General features: G+C 43.2%; 1 protein-coding gene across 3 annotated transcripts in view; it reads right to left on the bottom strand.

Moving 5' to 3' along the window:
- scaper (S-phase cyclin A-associated protein in the ER) overlaps positions 1 to 22,052 on the bottom strand; it is an 84,590-nt gene that overhangs the window by 20,905 nt on the left and 41,633 nt on the right. For all 3 annotated transcript variants that reach the window (XM_080436985.1, XM_080436986.1, XM_080436987.1), the window contains 4 exons: positions 20,184 to 20,249; positions 19,493 to 19,619; positions 12,468 to 12,583; positions 1,456 to 1,579 (listed from right to left, as the gene is read on the bottom strand). In XM_080436985.1, the coding sequence (XP_080293111.1) occupies positions 1,456 to 1,579; positions 12,468 to 12,583; positions 19,493 to 19,619; positions 20,184 to 20,249 (433 nt within the window). The remainder of the gene's footprint in view (positions 1 to 1,455; positions 1,580 to 12,467; positions 12,584 to 19,492; positions 19,620 to 20,183; positions 20,250 to 22,052) is intronic.

Genomic DNA, 22,052 nt, shown 5'->3' with positions numbered 1-22,052 from the left:
GGAAAATCCTGGTCAGGTAAAACCATCCCATTTGGTTTAATGGTTGGGCTGCATACTGACAGCGTTAGTAAATCCACCAACATTCTCCGCAAATCTAATTAAAGGGGGACATGCTCCTCAGACAGCTGCCCTACCCCCACTCCATGGACTACACACAGACACACACACACACACATGCGAGACCAGAGACGTGCACACACAAGTCAAGTCAAGACTGTGTGTGGAAATATTACAAGTTTCATAATTGCAGGGTGAGAAGAAACATGAATAATTTTAGAAGCGTATTCTTTTTTTTATTCTATTTTTTTAAATTAGCATCCAACTTTAAAAAAAAAAAAAGAAAAAAGTTAGCTTGTCTCCTGCGGTGCTGTTGGACATGTCAGTCATCAGAGCAGCTGCTGGGATATGTTTTATATAAACCTAAGCATACAGGGCTAACCTCTCCCTGCGTGCCCTCAGGAAATATGACTGCTTTGGATTGGAACCCAGGACTGGAGAAGGAAGCCCCAGTAGAGTTCATGCATGTACCACAGCCCCATGTCTGTGCCTTGTCCTGTCTATGCAGTGTGTGTGTGTGTGTGTGTGTGTGTGTGTGTGTGTGTGTGTGTGTGTGTGTGTGTGTGTGTGTGTGTGTGTGTGTGTGTGTGTGTGTGCGCGCGCACGGGCAGCCCCGGCCAGCCGCCACTGTTAGATGTTTGGAGTGGGCTGATGTTTACAGTCCCTCTTACGGAGTGCTGAAGGATATGGGCTGACATGTTCGCCGCCATGCTGCCCGCCTGCCTGACTGTGTTCTCACATTCCCTCAGCCCAGAAGCATCTGCAGAGTGGCTGGGCAAGGGCTTTGCTACCCGCTAGCGTGCGTCTCGCTCTGTCTTTTATTAACACCGTGCCAGGAACCGGCGCCGGCGACGAGGTCGCTGTGCTCTCTCTCAGCGCTGCGCATCGGCAGAGGAATTTACAGTGACTCTGGGGGGGTCGGTTAACCAGACAAAAGGGGGGGGGGGGGGGGGGCGGTTAACCAGACAGCCTGAAACTAACATGATCTATTTGGGTAGCAAATAAATACTGAAGGTAATTCGATCACACCGTGTAACCTCGATCACATTCACAAGCTCCTGTGCCATTGCTGTATTAGCTCGAGCTATCACTCCTGCACATTGGAAAGTCACTGACAAAGATGTGTAATGCAACGATCAACAATTACTGCTAAGTAAATTAAAAACTGTTTATGAAATCAAGGTTCAGGGTATTTTATTGTCACATGCACAACATCACAGCAGGAAGGAACATTGCAGGCAGTGAAATTCTTGTACTTTGAGCTTATCTCAACAGTGCAAAAGAGAAATAAGTACACAGTAAAATCATCATTGTTAGTGCATCCATTCGTAAATTAAATCTTTTATCAGATTAAATACAAAAAATAATGAGTGGTGCTTTCTCCGAAAGTGGACTTACTGTTAGCTGATGATACAGCAGGTCCATTAGCAGGGCTATTTTGTTGCTAAAAAGGTCATAGGAACAGTTGAGGGGGCAGCCGGAACATGCCAGGTAGTAGGTGTTTACAGCAGCACAGAGGGACCTGACAAGACAAGGACGGACAGACAAAACCATGAGTGATCACAAGCCAAGCAACAGTTCAACACCGGCTGCTACTCCCCCGCACAATTCATTCTGAAGACATCTATTAGGATGTAGGTGTGTAGCCCCGGGGCGCTGACAAGACTATCTTGCAGTCATCAGGAAACCAAACACTCTCTGTAGTATTTGTGGCTCCTTAAGGGTGCAGTTCATCTTTGGGGTGTCAAAAAACTAAAAACAAAAAAAAATAACACAACGCATCGACAGTGCCAGCCTTGGGGGAAGCCGCTTTTTCGGGAGGGAAACACTCCCGTCGACTACTCAAAGCAAGGGGTGACCTCGTCGGAGTGCACCACACCGTCCGAAGAGCCGAGCGCAATCTCTGCCCCCATCTAAGGCTGAGATGGTGCAGCGTTTCCTCTGGAGAGATAAGAGCCACTGCTCTCAGCAGCTCCTCACAGCCCCTAGACGGAGGCCAAGGCCAGGGGGGGAGAAGAGAGCTCTGAGCTAGTCAGCGTGCCTCTGTATTATGTCTGCTTTAAAACAAGACCCGGAGAAGATTAATGTCTCAGATAACTGACCAATCAGTCCGCCCTGACTGCCTCCCCCCCTCCTCACCACCCCTCACACTTTCATCAGTTAATATTTTTTGACAACTGTATATTTTAGCCAATGGCAGAGTGGCATGTCCTATCTGCTCGCTGGAAGAATGGAATCTGGCTCCTCCGTGTCTAAAGTAGGCTGTGTTTATTTTCAACTGGTAAACATTTTGATATCTACCGAAACCTTAACATCTGCTGCGTGTTTTCGGTCTAACCGAGTTGGCACAGAAAAAGTAAAACATTGAAAAAAGTAAAAAAATTGAGACACCGACGTTGATCCAAGTCTGTCAATGCCTTTCTCCGTTTGTGTTTTTCATTTGCTCGTGGGGCAGATCAGTCATTTCAGCATATCACTATTGACATTGTAGTGCAAAGCTGTCAAACATGGAATGCAGCGTTAATGTGAGAAGTACTACATTTTGAGTCACGGGCAAGTCTCCAAACATTGGGGCATACTGTACCTTTTTGTCCTCAAGACATTGATGCAGTGCTTTGGTCAGACACACCTTCTCTAATATGCAACTTTTTGCAAATTGTTATGTACCTAGAGCAGTGGTTCTCAACCTTTTCAGGCTGTGGCCCCCCAAAATAATCATATTTGAACTGGGGACCCCCAAAATAACCATATTTGAATAATCATATTTGAACTGGGGACCCCCCAAAATAACCATATTTGAATAATCATATTTGAACTGGGGACCCCCAAAAAATAATCATATTTGAACCGGGGACCCCCCACTCTGACAAGCACTTGGAATTGTAGGCATTGAGGCATTACATTTAGCGTTGTGAGCTATCAGCTATTTTCACAATTTCTGCCTCTTACTTTATTATTTGACAATTTTGCCAATGTTGACAAGTTTAGTATACAGTAGTTTGTTGATTACTTTTGATACAGTAATAGTCTTGAATTTCTTTTCTTTAAAATGTCCTTAAATTGTCACTTTACTGTCATCTCAGGACCGACCCACTGCCTTAGAGTATCTACTGGACAATAAAGTCATTCATTAAGAAACTGTGGATGGAGTCAACCATCATAGTGGAATGCAGTGATAGAACAGCCAATAGTTGAAGGAACCAAACTATGTTCTGTGTGGAGAAAGACAACACTGGGTCCGATTTACTGATTTTCTAATGAGCAAGATCTAAGCCAAAACTAAACAGAACAGATTGACGAAAATGTTGAATGTCTTAACTCCTTACACTTACATTATCTTTGGTACTGTATTAAGGTTACAACCCATTTAGAACCTGGAACCCCATTACGTAACTATACCTTTCAAGCCGGGAACCCCTTTTGGGACCTGACGTCCCTCTTTTGGACATGTCATTATAGGCAAAATGTTTTTCTTATTTTTAATAGCTGTGAAGTTGTAGATCGGCCATTTGATAAAAAAAAGGAATAGGGCTTAAGTGGTTAAGATGTCCATACTGAATAAAACAAGGCACAATGGCAGGAGTGTCACATAACCTATGGGATATAAAATGACATGCTGGGACTGGCTTGGTTCATACAATAGAGGTGTTGCATAAAAACAGGATAGGGTTCTTCAGATAACTGTAGCATTCAGTTATCTAGCTTTGTGAGAGCTGGGATATCTTTCTCTCTGTACAGAACTAAATTATAATGAAACTGTCCTAATGCAATGAAGGCAATGGGAGCCACCAGCAAGATTACATATATGATTAATGTATGTTAATCTTAAGAACCAATGCTGTCAATTGCCACCTCATGTTGCCCTGGGCTGATGACTAAGATCAAGGAGAACAAATCCGCAATCCGTATGATGTTTTCTCTTCCTGGACTTGGATCCAGGTCTCCTGCGCAGGTGACAACATTTCTACCACTGAGCTAAGACGCTGGGGCAGGTAAATAATGTGCTTTGCCCATCAGCCAGTACCACTTGTCAACAAACCTGAATACAGGGTCTAAATGTCTCATTACAATCAGAATCAGTTTTACTGTCACTTCCATAATACATACTAGGCATACAAGGGAGCAAAATACCGTTCTCTGCAACTCATGGTACTTGTTACATTTAAAAACAACAGACACATTAAAAAGAGGCAAAGCCATTTAAAAACATTAAAAAGTAGAGAGAGAGCAGACAACATGGTAAAGAAAAGTGCTGATGTATTCAAAGCGCAATATAGATACAGTACTATTCAAAAGTGCTATTCATCTCAAGATGTTGGTTTTGGGGGCAGTATATGGCGAGCGTTCAGGGTTCTGATGGTTTGGCGGAAGAAACGGTTGCTGGTGCTTCCCAAGAACATACTTAACATACTCTAACATACAGATAACGTTTTATGCACACACAAAAAGTTCTAGATTGCAACTTTAACTTCTGTATGGTATCTCGTTTAACACATTTAAGTTTAGAAGCGGAATACAGAAGACTAGAAGTTACACTGCAGAAGCTGAAAAGGAAAAAAACGTCATTCCAGTACTGTGAAAACTCTCCAACTAGCTACATCAGTAACATGATCGTCTAAGAGGATTCAATCCAAGGTATGGCTGTTATTTCTCTCCCACCATTGAAGCCAGCAGGTTCTGATCTAATCACGTCGCGGCAATACGGCTTCAGAGTCACAGTATGGAACTCCCCCTCCTGGCTTCACAATCGACTCAGTCAACTGCTCATGTAATGAGCATGCAATTGCTTTGTAACCCGGCTAATCAGCCTTGTCTTTGGTCGCCTCCGAACAAATGGGGAGCCTGTCAGAGGCACGTTTGAGTAATGCCCTTACACCAGCTCGTACAATGAACCATCACAGTGATCGGTCTTTGGTTTCCTCCCACCTAATTGAACTTGATTAGCATGACACCTGATAGCACACTCTTCTCTGGGAATCTCACCGTCACCACGCCCCTCCAATGACAGCTCGTGTCAAAGATTTTGAGGGACAATTTGGTAAAGTGCCATGCTAAACGTGTCTCATGTTGCACAAAAAACTATGCAGGCATCCACATGTGCCAGGCCAATCTGAGCGGGCAGCATTCCTCTGCCTAGGCCCTATGCCACCACGGAGGTCTCATTACGTTGCACTCATTGATGAACCCATAGATAGCGCCAAAACGATAGCGGCTATTATTCACAGCCTACCAGGTATGACTACAGTACAGCGCATTTCCTAAGCTGGGAAGTGGGGCTATTTCAAAGATGTAACAACTGACTTAACCACTTAAAACCTATATAGATAGTTGACTGGGGTCCCCCAGTGCTCTTTCTTCCCTCGACAACGAATGTCTTCGTAGCAAATAACCAATCTATAAACTCACAGCAAGTTGCGATGCGTTATGAGCTTGTAGATATGCTTTCTGCTTTCTCTGAATGAACGCCCCAGAATAGGGATGTGGTTAATAACACAGGTGAAGAGAGAAGGGAAGACATGTGGGGAGGGGAGATGCAGAGAGAGAAGACGAGAGAGAGAACAGAGATGGAGATAATGAGCTCAGCTACACTAAACAGCTTAACCTTAGACAGCCAGGACGCCCAGGCTTCTGGTGAGACCATTGAGATCACTGCAGAACTGGGGCCAAGAGCTGGAGGGATAGAGTACACCTGATCCTGTCCCCACCCCACCCCACCAGCCCTCTGGGGCTCTACCTGGGTGGTCAACAGGCTCAGACATGATTGGGTGGGTGGGTGGGTTGCACCACTGGGGGAGTCACTGACCTCTGAATTAAAAACTGAACCCATCTCCGAAATCCACAGAGTATCGCGTTGGCTGATAGACGGGGTAGATGCTTAGAGGGCCTTTTTAACACTCCGAGTTAAATAAACAGCAGCCATAATAAAGACTGTTGCCCTGCTAGCACTAGATGCACAAGTTAGAAGTAGGGGATTTTTTTTCCTTCTTTTTTTTAACAGGCAATTGCATTAAAGAAACAACCAAATGGTGCGTGGATTCCATACTAAAGGTTTATGTGCATTGTGCACAGACAAAAATGGCACACTTGCATGTAATTCTCCCTTTATAAATCAGTATCAACTTATATTTGAGCAGCTTGGTGGTGCTCGACTACAACTGAACCCAACATGATGCAGCGGCTAAGACAACGAGGACTACATATGAATGATAAAGCACAGGTTTGTATATATTGTATAATCAAAATCGGAGTGCTGTTTCTCTAATTAGTATTAACTCCAGCCATCACACACAGCTCCAGTCTGAAGTTTATAGAATGAAAATGCTTTTGATCAACTAAAATAAAGTCATTCTGAGTTGGTGTCCTTATTGCAATACAAGCCTAGAAAGTGCACAGATTTTATTTGAGAAACCAGATATTGCTGAAAATTATGTTTCGATGTTGGCCTGTTCATCCACAGTGCAAGGAAACCTGATGTGTTGACGTTTCTAAGTCGATAATAAGATATAATTATAATAGAGAGGTGGATAAAGACACAGTTAATGCAGCTGACCTACAAGAGAAATCGTGACACAAAACTCAGCCAAACAGTGAAGCCAATGGGTTGGGTTGGCCAATTAGGGAAGCCAGTGCCTATACCCCGCCCCCCCCCCCCCCCCCAAACACACAGAGATGCATTACGTTCTCCGCAGAACCACGGACAGACAGATACAGATATCCGTGGATTTTCGGTTCACACCCTCACATAATTTGTGACACACAAGCCAAGTTTGAGGTCTTTCGGTTGGACGACGCCTGAGTTATGCCTGGGACAGACAGACAGACACACACACGCATAGGTTTTGTAAATTAATTAAGATAGATATACAATATACATTATAGTATACTGGTTGTACAGTATATTGTATTGCTGTTGTTAGCACAGTCTTGTGGAACATGCCACATCAACATTTTGCTGCTTCTACCTGTCTGAGTGAGTGAACTCCTCTTGACAGATTCTTGGTAGCCTAGCTATTTATCCTTCTTCTCTGTTCTATAGACAGTATGTAGGCCTGTAAATTATTGTAGCTCTCATGCAGTTGTTTTATATATATATATATATATATTTTCTTCATTATTTGTTCTGCCGTTGACCCGAAGCAAAAATAAAAACACAGTTAAGTCCCGTTTCTTCCTCATGACAAGGTATTAGAAGGCTGTGTAATTTGATATGGAGTGAAATGCATACTGTGAGAAGAAGGGTGATTAGAACATTTAGCTATTCTCACCGTCTCCAAAACATGTATACATGGGTCAGGGTTTGTTTTTATAGATGCCTACTTTTCCGTGGGAAGTGGCATACGCCTGTTTTCTAGCCCCCTTTTGTGCGTACGCAGCGGTTATAAATGAGACCCCAGGTTATTTGTTATAATGAATAGCCAACTCCCCCCTGGATGACTCTTGGTTGACAACAGGACAACAAGCATGTAAAAGGCTCTTTATGCAGTTTTTTGTCACTGCCTTAAAATTATCAAGCCAGAGATCTGTGCTCCTCAATCCCAAGTCTCACGTTTCCCACCCTCTCTGTGCGTTTCCTATGTGGCCAGCCAAGCCTGACCGGAGCAGCGCTGCAGAAATCTGACCAACTTCCAGATCAGGTTGAGTCCCCTGCTTTTCAAACAGGGAAAATTTGTGTTCGGGGGGGAAGAAAAAGAATCCTAAGCCAAAATAAAAGGTGAGGAGCAAATCCATTTCCTTGCGCTGTCAAACAATCCCTTCATTCACTGCTATCTAAATGACATTTAATTTGATTCTGCTGCTGATCTTTCCGATACCCTGAATGCTTCCAAGACATCCATTCTGCTTGCCGTGCCACACTGGCCGGCTATGAAGGGGGAGAAATCTGATGAGCCGTCACGCAGCATCACGCACACACGCGCACACTCTCTCACACACACACACACACACACACACACACACACACACACACACACACACACACACACACACACACACACACACACACACACACACACACACACACACACACACACACACACACACACACACACACACACACACACACACACAAACTCTCATGCTCACACAGAATGCTAGAAAACATCCTGAAATGAAACCACAGGTAGCAGGTCTGATTTCACAGGATACACCAAGTCATGTTAGAAAGAGGTGGCAATACAAATTGGGTTAACACGAATGTCCAGGCTTCCTGTAGAAATTACCACGATCAAGTTACCACTGTAGTTATGTCCTGCACTTAAACTTGGAAAACACTGCTACCGACACAGTATAAATATAAACTTTTAAAAATGGACTTTTCCCCACAAGTTTCAAGGGGCTGGGGTCTCTTTTGTGTGCGCCTACTGTGTCTCCCCCCTACATCTACGTTTTCAGAGAGTGAGGGGATCAACTGCCTGACAGAGCCTGATGCTTTGCCCAGTTTACAAGAACTATGAAAGCCCTTCTTTCTCTCTTCTCTCCAGTGACCCCTATTGGAAGACAGAAGAACAGGCCAACTGACAGCAGTATCAGAACCATTCAATCTACTTTGCCGTGAAGTCATTGAATATTCTTGATTGATAGCGTTGTATTATTATTTTTCTTTTAACGGCTGAAACAGGAACAAGAGTGGTAACCTCTTAAAACCTCCACTGACTGGGACAAAGCATTTTCTGCCTAAAAATAAAAAGGAATCTTATGGACTCCTTTTGGAGACTGGCATTCTTAAGATTAAGATTGCTTGTAACTTGGACTGGTTCAATGAACACAGGGAATAATGTTTTTCTTTCCCCTGCCGACTCTGTGCAGACAGTATAAAACTATAAACAGAACTTATTGGAGTCATATGAAGGAGCCCAACATGAATTATGATGCAACACAATTAACATAATGCAAATTGCCTGGAGTTATTAGCTAGAGTCTCTAAAAATTAAATCAATTTGGTTTACGGCACGTTTTACGTGATAACATCAGGGATGCTACAGTGCAGAGATTTTAGTGGAAGTCAAACAGAGCGTCTACCCAAGACTAGGTCTGGGGATTCCAGTGGCCATAAGCCTCATTTATGCTTAGTTGTGCGTGGGTGTTGTGCAACGAAAACAGCCAATCTATTGGCTATATTCGATGCACGACACCCGCGCTCAACTAAGTATAACTCAGGCTATAGGGTTATGCCGGGACATTAGCGCAGAGCCTCGCAGAGGAATTAGCTCATTAATGTAATGGTAACAAGATGGAATCGGCTTCCCTGGGGAGAGATATGGCAGCAGCATCTCCGCAGCTGAATTTTTTCTTTTTTACCCCCCATCCTGTAAATCACTCTGCTTATCTGCAAGGAGGAGGTGATCAATACGGCAGCATTACTGTAAACAGATAATGTTGTGCGCTCTGGGGGCAAGCGTCTGCCCAGCGGCCCATTACGCGCACAGCCATCCAGATGACGGATGGTGATAAGTAGACAGCCCGGCCCGCGTCCTTGTGTTGCATCTCGTCACCAGCGCTCAACCGACTTGCAGTGCCGACCTGGCTAAGTTGCTCCCGACGTGAGGTCAGCGTTGTGCCTCTTTTTTTCCCCTGCACTTTGCATCTCTTTAGAAACAACGGAAGAACGGAGTGAGGGCAGTGAGCTTTGAATACACTTAAGGAATATTCAAACCCTGCATGTGGGCCCACGAAACGAAAACCACACACCTTTGGTTTGCAAAGGAAACTATAGAAGGAGGAAGTTTGTTGCTGTAATATTATTCACACCAATACATTTTGCTACGTGTTCCAAAGTACAAGTTGTTCACATGTTGGTCAATATGCACCATGGTGATTTTAGAGTCAGGCTGGATTTCTCTGAGGGTTTGGATTATTGTGCACCTAGTGTGTACGACATGTCACTTGCTGTCGCGTCTCATAGTTAGCCTTAAAACCCCTTTCCTCAGCTCATAGCTGGCAGAGCCCTAAGCCACTGGTTCTCCACGTGGGGTCAAGGCAGGGGGGTCCCAGAGTGGGTTCCAGGGAGTACCCAGCTAAATGATTGATAGTTAAGAACCAAATGGACCCTTACAAGAGTTAAATTAACACTGAGGATTGTACAGTGTGGATTGGAGTCCAAGAGATAGAAATGGTTTCAAATGGGGTCTGTGGTCTAATGCATTTCGATGCTGTTGTATCTCCATATTTTGTTAAATTAATGCCCTACTTCATCGTATAAAAGTGTGTCGATCTACAAGCACACAGGTCTGTCTGTGGCAGCAGTAACAGCAGTAACAGCATTTCCCATAGGGTGCAACTGGGGGCAACACAGAGAACTGAGTTCTGCCCCATTTCCAGACAAAAATGAGTAAACCATAAGGCCAAGAGGAAATGGAATCCAAGAAGGCGTGTCCAGTTGGACTGAGCCTCATGCATATGCAAAAATGTCTGCAGCAGAACCTGTTCAGGCTTGGGAGGGATTCAGCTATGAAAGCTGGTTAACTGTGAAACCATTCCTTTATCATTACTCATAGCCCGCTGTACAGATTCATTGGATAAACGCACTGGATGAAAGACATGCCTCTGATCTTCACATCCGCTTCCTGTTCTGAACCATGTCAAGTGGATACCTTGAAGCTGCGGAGGTGCCGTGTTTGAACCCACTGCACCATCATGCACACGCACACACGCACACACACACACACGTAGTGTATGCAAACAAACTCAAACTGAATTGAAGAAAGAATTAGAATACTTGGCCTTATTTAAGTAAATAACATCTCTCACAATTCAGAAGCCTGTTTGAAATTCCCTAAGAGTATGTGATTGAGGAAGGGGGGATAAAATATAAAAAAATCAATATACACGCAATGCCCTGTAAAAGCCTTATAAATATAAGGAGCATTTGTCCATTAGTGGAGTTTCAGAGACCAGTAAATGCTAATGAATGGGGGGAGCAAGGCCATTCCGGTCCATTAGGAAGTCCCACTAGTGGGTACGGCGGCCTCTCCGAGGTTATCTACTGGCGAGCCACGCAAACTGCAGACCCACAACTCAAAAAACACCCCTGCACTCTAAATGATGGATTAGACAAGCATGCTTTTTGAATTTCGAGAGAAAAAGAATGAACATAAATTGTTTACTAAAATGGAAATGCTTTGCAATTCAGGGGAGAAAAAAAGAGGGTGCGTTGTTATTCATTAATGTGTTCTGACAGTATTTATTGAGATGAGACCACTGTAAATAGCGATAAAGTTGGTTAGTAGAGATTAGCTCATTCACTTTGTGAAAAACATCACAAATAATAGTAAATAAGACAGCACTGTCGCTGTCACTGTCAATGAGGTCAGTGAGAGGAGACAGTCACAACCTAGTCAGTGGGATGATAGAAGCCAGCAGCTGCCAGGCGCAATGCCTAGAGAATATAGAGGCATGTTGATGTGTGTGTATTCTGTGTAAAGGGCAGACTCAAGCAATGAAGGCTATAGATCCACTGATTTATAAAACACAATATATGTTTTTTGGGGGGCTTAACCACTTCTGAAAATAGGGATGCTAGATTGAAAGGGGGTTAACACTGGGGTGGTCGATTAGACGTTCTACCCTTTTGAAAGCACCTTGCACCCTAAGGCCATGAAGCACAGTCTCAGACAGACTACGGGAACCATGAATAACTGTTTACATTCACGGTAATACTCAAATTGAGACATGGTGCCATGTCCTGCCTAAATTTAATTACGTTACTTAAACTGTGGTCATATTCATATAATTTGCGTAATTAAAACAGACTGCAATGTGGATTCTTTGTAAAGACTGTAATCCAAGTAAGCCAGTCCATGTGAGAATAATTAGTTTGAATGCAGTCAGTACGAGGGGAATAAAGACTGTCCACACCAAGCAAAACTCTAAAGATACATATTATGATAATGATGTGAGTATCCACATTGATGAATGATAATGTTCTCTAGATATGTTGAACGTGACAGCCTGTAAATTCGGATGGATTTTGATTGGCTGTCAGTGTATCTATCGTTCCTCGTTCAACGATATCGTTCAGCACGGTCGCTACTAGTTATAGTTGAGGTGTGGACTCCGTTTGCCATCCACTTTAGTTAGAACATTATAGTTATTGTTCTAGGTGTGGACAGCCCTTATGTCCTAGGCAGACATATCCAATCAGTAATCAGACTGCAACATTCAGACATACTGTGACAAGGATAACAAATAAACAAAATGTCACTGTGCAATATTATTATTCAAAATAACTAATTAAAAATCATTTGAATCATCATAAGGGCATAAGCAGGCAATTGTGTGATTTTGTGATATACACAGTGAGTTAATCATTTATCATATGTTCACATAAGAACACACCTGCGCAATAATTGTTCTTATTTGAAGACACAGATGTATGCAAATGAGTACTATTTGCATGAAGTGATGGTACTCACTTGAGCGGTATGCGTGGCACTGTAGTGGGTGTGGAGACAGTTGTGATGACCTGCAGAATCAGCTCCAGTGCAGAGAGACCCCCTGCCAGCTGGAATGCCACCTGATCTGCATTGTTCTGTCACAGAGAGAGAGAGAGAGAAGTTGAATAATTATGAGAGATACAGTTAAAAGAGCGAGAGAGAGAACCACGGTCAGGGAAGGCAAGCAGCAGGCTGCTGGACAGAGGATTGCGTTGCTCTCACCAAGGGGGGGAGAGCCTCTCTTTTCCCCCCTAAACGGGGCGAGGGATTGAAATCTGAAGCAAAGTGATCCCTAAAGTATTCCTGTTAAATCTCAAAAGTGCACAACCCTACTCCGCCCCCACAGCAGTCAAATCTCAGCGGAGGACAACTACTCTACAGGCTCCACTTGGCAGCAGGGTGGTCTCCACTGACAAACATTGAACTCAGAGAGGCCTAGCGTAGGCCAATGGGACAGGGGGGAACGGGGCGACAAGGAAAATCGAACAGAAAGAAGTTAACCTTAAGTGCATCGCCCGATAAGATAAGATACGATATGGATTTGTTTCTTGTCTTTCTCTCTCCTGGACAAGACGCAACTGCAACACCAAGAAATGTGTAGTTAGTGGGGTAGGTGGTGGTGGTGGTGGTGGGGGGGGGGGGTAGAACATCAGTCCATAGCTTTACATTTAAGAACAAACATCTTAATAGATGGTTCCTGTCCTGTCCTCCCGAAGGGAGCAGAAGAAGAGAAGAGTTAGAGTAATTGGCGGTGGGTCAGACGCTGTTGCTGCAGAGTCCTATAAATCAACAACTACAAAGCTGGGAGCGAACGCTGCTATCAGGCATGTTTCTGCCTGGGTCAACAGAGAGAGAAGGGCCTGGAGGGAGGCGGTGGGGGCGTGGGTTTGTGGCTGTTGATAGAAAGTTCTCCCTCACATGGTACCGTGGAGCGCACAGGCTGCATCAGCAGCGCGGGTCGCTAGTAGAGCACGAGCACAGGGGAAGAAGACGACACCCCTCTCGCTGATGTGACAGGACTCAAATCCAGCCACTTCACAAGGCTTTTGTTCCAACGGATGGGAAGTCACCGACATGCCCAAACACATCGAGAGAGAAGAGACTTTGGCGAAATTACAGATAATCTTCTCATCTGTCATTCATGCCTGCCGCCAAAGTGTACCGCTCTTTCGAGATCCAGTGACACAAAAACAACACGTTCAAACGCTGGTTCAGGGACAGATTACTTTTTTAAATTCTCTTTTTTTAAAATGTTTGACAAGCTCTCCGTTCAGAGTCGTGTTCAGAGCACACTGAGGATTTATTTTATTTTTTTGTAGATCTCTGGGGGGTTGGTTACGTAATCTCAACAGCTCCTAATCAATTGGCTTTCAGTCACAGAGGTTGGTTTAACCCCCTCTCTTAACCCGCCATCAACACACCTACCTAAAAAGCTTCCAGGCTAAATGAAAAAAGTCAGCTCTTTCATGGTGGCTTATCAAATGGAATTAAAGGGGGGTAGCTCGGAACCTGCTTGGCTAGTGCCTTTTCTGCTGTGTTGACAGATTTATCTGTGGTGAGGATGGAACAATAAGGGGTGAAGAGGATTAAGATCAAACTACCCCGAAGTGCTATCTTTAGGTGGTCTACACTTGCAATCTTATTTTAAAAAACAACCACCAAAAACTAAAAACAAATATCACTGTGAAGACAAACATTTAATAATAAAACTAAATGACTAAACATCCGCCATTTTGCTTCAGCTTGAGTGTTGCCAAATGCAAAAGACACAACATCTGGTGATGATATATTATTTCCAAAAACCTTGCCATGGAAGGGCAACAGAAATCAAATTTGTATGCAACTACTGTGACACCGACTATACACAGTTAGCAGCATGTGTATAAACACTTTTACCATGACGAAAACATTCTCCGCCTCTATAAGTACAGCAGGAGATTTACAAATTGCATTTCGGAGCGATCCTCCATCCAATTTACTTGAGGGGACATAAGCAATGTTCCCGCGTCTGGCCACACCCGGACAGAGACTCCAATAGAACAGTAATAGGATGTGCAGCTCATTTTGTCCTCCCGAAACAGGAACCCAATCAAAGACTGAGCGTTAAAGAGAGGTGAGAGGCCAACGACAGACCCTTAATTACACAACCCCCGGAACGTTATACAATTATTATCCAGGGTGACCATTATTAGCTGGGCTAATCAGAAGGCCAAGCGCCTGCAAATTCCCGTGACCATGGCAGAGGTGCTGGGAGGGGTCCGCCAGACTGCCCTGTGTTGTCCACTCCCACCAGGCACTCTAATTAGCCAACATTAAAGCAAGGAGGAGGGGACAGCCTCAGTCGTCCTAACCACGTCGACAGACTGGCTTCATTAAGGCTGGAAGACTCTGGTGCCGTGCAGTGTGAGGGAACGCAAGGGGGAGTTAGATTCTCTCCACATAAAATTTCATCATTATACAGGCTTCCAGAAGGGCCTCCGATGGGTAAACAATGTTTTAGGGGCAGAGCCTAGTCAGCCTACTGTAAACCACAACAAGACTGCTGGAATAAACATTTAGAGGCAGAGCGCAAACTTGTGTGTTTACAGGACATAATGGCATATTGTTTAGTATACAGTACGACTGCTGAGGGGACGTGGAAATGGTAAATAATACAAATTGTGTTTATTCTAGAAAATGAGCTGAGATTAATCGAAGGCCGGCATGGTGCAAAAATCAAACCAGCCACAGAAACCGCAAACAGCCGTGGGTTGTAACTAATACACAGAGAAGGTTAAAACCATTTCACTCCATTTTGGTCTTGTGGTGAAGAAAACAAAATATGGCTTTCTGTGAACACTTGACAGTTTACGAACTCCTATTTTCTGGGCCTGGTAGAAAATAGAGGTTGTTCATTCTACTAGTGAAATTGCAGTACAATGTGTCAACAAAGACTGGCGCTCAATCTTATGTGTCTGATTAAGACAATATGAAATCCAAATTATATCACACACACCACTCTACTTAACCAAATAAACCTCTATTCTAAGTAAAAACAGAACTAAGTTACTAACTGCATGTTCTTGGACCACCTTTCTTTTCCTTTACACCAAATGTCACCAATAAATAGCGGATCTACAAACTCACTGTAGATCTGCAATTTTTAACTAATGTTCCCCCCAGAATATGGACGCTAGGATTGAAGTTGTTAAAAACATTTAAGGCTGTCAATGTACAGTGTCAGTCAAACACTAGCCACACAGCAGCCTATTGGTGAAAAACAGTTCAGCTTTAAACAAATAAAACATCTGTGACACTATCACTCACAATTTAAGCCAGGCGCAGGAAAATAACCACTTTTTCACATGAAGACGGGGGAATTACTAGAACAAAATGAAAAAACGATGCAGTCGTCTTTGACAAAGTTCTTACACAGATGATCTGGAAAATATCTGTCAGTGCCGGAGGCCTTTTTGTCTTGTATTTCTGCCCCTGTACCTACAGTCCCTACCTCGACATCCTGCATCCAGCAAATGCCTGACTGAATCAAAAAATTCTATCTAAGGTTCAAATGAATCTCACTTTTGACTAGTTCAGGTTAATATTGTGTCATTAAACTACACTTTCATATGCAACAACCCAAATGAAGAAAATATGCAACCTACATTTTTAACAATCCAACTTTTACCTACGCAGTAAAATATGAGTGCTAATTTTCAGGACGTTGAGTTTGTAAATCTGCTATTTTCACTTCTATTTAAACGTTTTTTTTATTGTATGGAATGTCTTAGATTTTCTTTCTAATTTATTACATTTGTATTTTTTTTTATTATTGATGAACATTTTTCCTTTTTCCTTTTTATCTTTCAAAGAAATAAAAAAACAAAGTAGGAGACAAAAAAAGAGGATATTTACTTGTGACCCATAAAAGTTGTGCCCGTTTAGTAAACACTGGTCTATACCCCCAGTTACAGCTCCATATAAAGCCTACTGGTGGTCCCAACCGGGCCGTGACAGCTGACTAATGAACACATAAATACAGTCTGGAGTCTTTAGCGCTAAGAATGTTGTGTTTCTGACAGTTCCTCAACTTATCGTTTTCTGCCTGGTGTATAGTTGAAAGCAGAGGTAAACACTTTGGGCAGTACATAAATATGAACGCTTACCAACGTGCAAACAGAGGAGAAAGTAAAAAAAAAAGAAAAAAGAATGAAAGAGAGGTGCATATTTCTTCAATATCACCAATGTTAAGAAAAAGGGGGAAAAAGAAATCAGGTTTGACACAAAATAAACCATTAGTGACCACAGAGGGAGGTGCTCACTGGGGCCAGAGAGCTGGAGATGGGGGGGGGGGGGTGGGGGGCTCCAATGGCAGTGCAGGGGGGCGTGTCAGATGTTGTCTAAGGAATTAGCGGAGAAAGTGGAGACTGAATCAGATAGGGTGGAGAAAAACAAATGTCTAGGTGAGTCAATGACACAAGAGATGCTTGTTAGGTCAAATAATCTAAACGGACCTGACTTGACGTGACTCGGGGGCCAGACGGCCATGCTGAATGAGACTCTATTTATTTGACTTTGTCCAGGGATTAGACAAGGAAGTGTTCCCCAGGCTGCCTCGCTCGTTAACCAATCACAGCGAGCCAAGACGAACACACAGCTTTGGCTTTTTGGGGGCGAGGCTGTGCGTCATTGGGGTAATAATCACAAAAAAGCAACATGGTTTAACCACTTTCAAAATAAATATTTTTTATAGGCCTTAAAGGAGCATGTCAAGGAGCATGTCACCCATTTTTTACATTATCTTCATACAATGCTCACTAATGCTCATAATATGAAGGCACAATTTCTGTCTACTCACTCTGCGTCTCATTGGTGGGATATGGACAGTTCAGAAACATGCCTACCACTGACATCATCGATGGGGATTCCAAGCTAATATGAGCTACAGCCTTTCTATTCCTGCAAAGTTAGCATGATGATATAGATGCCGTTGTGCATGCATTAACAATAAAAAAAAAGGGGGGAAAAACTATTTGAAATCCTACCAATAATGTGACAGGTAGGCAGGATTCTTAACTGTCCAGAGACACAGACCAGAGTAGACAAAAATTGTACCATCTTATAATGAGCATTAGTGAGGACAATTATATGAAGACGGGTTGAAAATGGCTGAAGTGCTCCGTTAAGTGGTTAAAAGCTGTGTCCATAAACTATATGCAGTATAAAGGTAGAGTACAAAGCTAAACGCCATAGACTGAGCCTTGATCTGCGCTGTGTACCCGTGACACCAGTGTTGAATGGAGCTGAGCTCCTGCCCCGGCCACCTCTGACCTCCCAGTGGGAGTGAGTGGAGCTGAGGGGAGGAGCCGTTGTGTGTTAGTGACAGCTTGTGTGCTACTCAAATCACATTGGTCTCCTCTTCTCCTCTTACCAGTATGTTGGTGCCACTCGCCTCAGCTACCACTTCTTTTTTTTATTTAACCTCTCTGGGGAAATTCTCTAATAGCCTCTGCAGCCCTCCCCCTCGTCAATGGAGAGACACTATCGTCTCTCTATCCTCCCGCCCACCGGCACACACAATGGGGTTGTTATGATAGCTTGAACCACAAGCTGGCAGGAGATTTATGCCTCATCACAGGAGGGTAGTGGTGGTGGTGGTGGCAGTGGTGGTGGTTGTGGTGGTAGGGGTGGCGCACGTTTTCTCTCTTTCATAAACATTGTAGCAGGTGTATCCGTTCCTCAACTCGGTGTCATTTATTTTTAAAAGTGAGTTTCAGTATCAAAAGCCAAATTTCTCCCCCCCCCCGTTATTTAAAAGAAAATCTTTTAAATACGCTGCACCCTTCTTCCTGGAGTGATGTACAGAAACCTGAACTTGTCGGAGTTGATTACATAAATGTAAGTAAATTTAAAAGGATCAAGAAAGTACTCTTGGTCAATGTTTTTTCACTGAAATTATTTTAAAACCTGTCGTACCTGTTTATTGATCCTTTTTTTTGGGTCTATTTTCTTTCGTCATTTTAAATGGATTTCACTCAGTTGTAGTGTTTGACAGTTGAATTTGTTTGTTTGTATCGTTTGTGTTCATGGTTGTAACAATGTTCATGCTTCTCTCAGGTCACTCTTGAAAAAATGATCTTAATCTTAATAAGTCATTCACCTGGTTAAATAAAAGATATGAAGATGATTAACTCACCGACGAATGTTTTAAATCGGTTGTTCAAAACTTCTGGAATTGGACTTGGCACGAGAGTAAGGAATTCAAAGGGAAAGCCTAATCTAATATCAAATTCCCCTGACTTTGCCCCATAAAATCGTTTGCATTAATGACATTTCATTCGAAAATCCAATTTACCATTGTCTAAACCCATGACATCTGAGCCGTGTGAGCGAGCCAGACGCGAGACAACGTTGGCTCTGGTGATGGGGAAGCGCTTCTATTAGTACCATGTGCACAATGAAAACACGGCTAATCTGGTCTGCATTAACCAATAACCGAGGGCGGGGGGATTTTATTGGGGTAAGCGATACTCAACGCTGGGACGGTGGGACAGAGGGAGCCGCGGCCAAACATGACGCTTCAGTGGAGAATGCCAGAGGGGCTGGTTCGTCCCCCCACAATCCTGCCGACCACAGTGGGCTGTTCACAAGGCTGTCCAACAAGGCTTCTGAGAAGATGAGCTGTTGGGCAGTCAGTATATGACTATCAAAAGACCGGCCAGTTATTGTAATTATGGGTTGCAGTGTGGTAAACTGAATTAGTAGTAGGGCCGTAACAGTCATGACATTTTAGTTGACGATTAATCTACAAGCTTGCAACGCTTCGCATTACGGCGTGCTGTGAGCTTGTAGATCTGCTATTTTCACTATTTTTCAAAACAGATGAATGGTAAACGCATTGAACATTTGTATGCACAATAAAACAAATTTCTGAATTTAAAAGTTAGGAAGTAAAGGTTAGGATAAAATATGAACACCAGCAGAATAATATTATGAACGAGTGTGATCCAGAGGTTGCTTTTTACCTGTTTCTCCAGGATGCGAGAGATCTCTCCTAAGGTTCTGTTCACAGCAGATACTTTGTTGTTGGCCCACTGGCCACTGTCCTGGCCTTGAAGTTGTTTCAGCAGGTCCTTTACCAAGCGCTGGAGCCTGGACATACAGGAGAAACACTGTCATTACACCAGTGGTTACACCTTTTCATGTATTTGGCCGCAGACCTGAAAATGTTTGGTGCCAGGGACACCCATACAAGATTTGTGTTGCTAAAATGTTTTTCAAAAGATTGCAAACTTGTCAAAGATGTTCAAGACGTTTTCAAAATAACAGATCTACAAGCTCAATATGCGTCATATTGTGACACGTTGTGAGATTGTCGATCAGCTATTTTCAAATGGGGTCAAAGAGGTTAAATTGATTTTGATGCTATATTAACTTATTTTGCTGGAGACTCCCTGGAACCCCCTCAAAGACCCCTGGGGTCCCCGGACCCCACTTTGAGAAGTCATTAAATAGTAAACTCTGGAGTGTACAAATGTAACCAAATGGACTTGTGAGGATCAATTTGGTTACATTTATACACTCTCTTACAATGGTGAAATTAACAAGACTGGTTATGTTGCTGTGTAGAAATCAATCTAATGTAAACAACACTATTCAAAATTCATCAAATCCATGCCTCCATTTATCACCGGTTATCTTTAAAGCGTAACATACTTGGCCTTGTACGGTGAGTCAGGAACTTGTGGCTTTGCCTCCACTGACATTTCGAACTCCTTTGCCCTAGTAAAAAAAAGAGAGAGAGAGGAGGGGGTAAAGTCTTTGAATCGTAGGAAAAGAGTGCTTGGCCTGTCAGTTAAGAAGAGGGAGGATGTAAAGTGTGAAGAAGGAGAGAAAGGTCAGGCTGAGGGAGAGTGTTTATTTGGCCTGTCAGCCGTTAGCCAAGTGACTTGGCCTAAAATAATCAGACATCAGCTCTGCAGGGACCTGTTGTCTCGCTGCCATCTACTCATATAGACTATAGGCTTAATTCTACCGTTAAGTCCCTCTTCCCTCAAGTCATAATTTTACAAGGGCAGCTCAAATTCTTTATTTCACTCATTGTCAAATAAACAGTTAACAGGGGCCTCATGCAGCACCACTGGTGTTTTGAATGCGTGACCTCCCAGAAGGTCATGGTCATTATAGGACCGGTATCTTTGTTGCATTAGCCCGACAGTCAGACACTGACAAAATACAGAGCGTGTGCACGTGTGTGTGTGTGTGTGTGTGTGTGTGTGTGTGTGTGTGTGTGTGTGTGTGTGTGTGTGTGTGTGTGTGTGTGTGTGTGTGTGTGTGTGTGTGCGCGCGCGCACGCACGCACATGCACTTTGCATTTTGGGGAGCGGACGAGTCATCCATCTGTCAATCAGGTATTCCAGACAAGATAAAAAACTATTGATCAGAGAGAGATAGATGGCCTTACGGTCATCCATCCAGTGGCTGATAAACTCAAACATTTCCTGGAAGACAGGTGGACCTGTCCCTGAGGACCAGACCTGGAACTAGCAACGCCCAATCCGGTGTTCACAATCTCTTGTCAAGAGATTCAAGGGCAGCCATCTAAAATCAATGGATGTCTTACCTCACGATTAGCCAAGAGGGTAGATAACTTAAAACTTAAAAATTCTGTATCTCGGCTCCTGAGTACTTTTTTTTTTTTCAATGAAAAACTCTGGCTCTGGCTAAAAAAATATGAAAATACCTCTGGCAGTTAATGGGTTAATTAGGTTTCTATAGTAAACTTATAATTCATAATATGAAAAGAAAAAAGTGAATGTATTATAATCAAGCCCATTACAGTATACATACATATCTACGTAAATACATACAGGATACTGTTTACGTTGTGTGTATATAAAACAGTGCTTTAAGTTTATCTTAAAAATAGTTTCCATATGCTTTTATTATTTCTTTTTTATAATGCAAGGTCAAAAACCTTTAATGTTACAGGCACTCCCTTAGTGCTTCTGACCAGCTAAACCACAGTGGGGGTGAGTGGAGGGGGTCCATCATTTGCTAACATTATTTACTGTGTCCTCTGAGCAGGAAGAATGGTTAATGCAGGCCTGCTTTCACAAGAGGTCTCAACCGTACCTGGCCCATTTGTCATTCTTGATATTACAATATTCATCTCTGACAGGTTTACACCCGCCCAGGTTAAATGGGGAGCAATTGCCGAGCAATTCATCACAGTCCGCTGCAGGGCTGGCTAAATGGGCTGAAGGCAATAAATATCAGTAATCAGCAATAAGGGAAAAGGCACAAATCAACAATGCAGAACTAATAATCAATTCATCATGATCTAAGCCTCAGTAAATTATGTTTTGTCTTATTTTACTGGAAGCAACTATTATCCATTTCTCTTCTTAAGCCCGTGTATGCAGCCAAAAAATCCACGACAAGAACCAGATTAGTTCTGAAACAGTGAACACAAGTACTGTATACAGACAGACACGGTACAACGACATTTTAACACTGGACTAAAATGATAGATGAAACCAAGCACTATGTCAGTGGTAGTTAGCCTCTACAATGGCATATCTA

Source organism: Gymnoscopelus braueri (genome assembly GCF_963280865.1).
Source record: "Gymnoscopelus braueri genome assembly, chromosome: 9".
Lineage (NCBI taxonomy): Eukaryota > Metazoa > Chordata > Actinopteri > Myctophiformes > Myctophidae > Gymnoscopelus > Gymnoscopelus braueri.
This window is presented reverse-complemented; position numbering and strand designations above follow the sequence as displayed.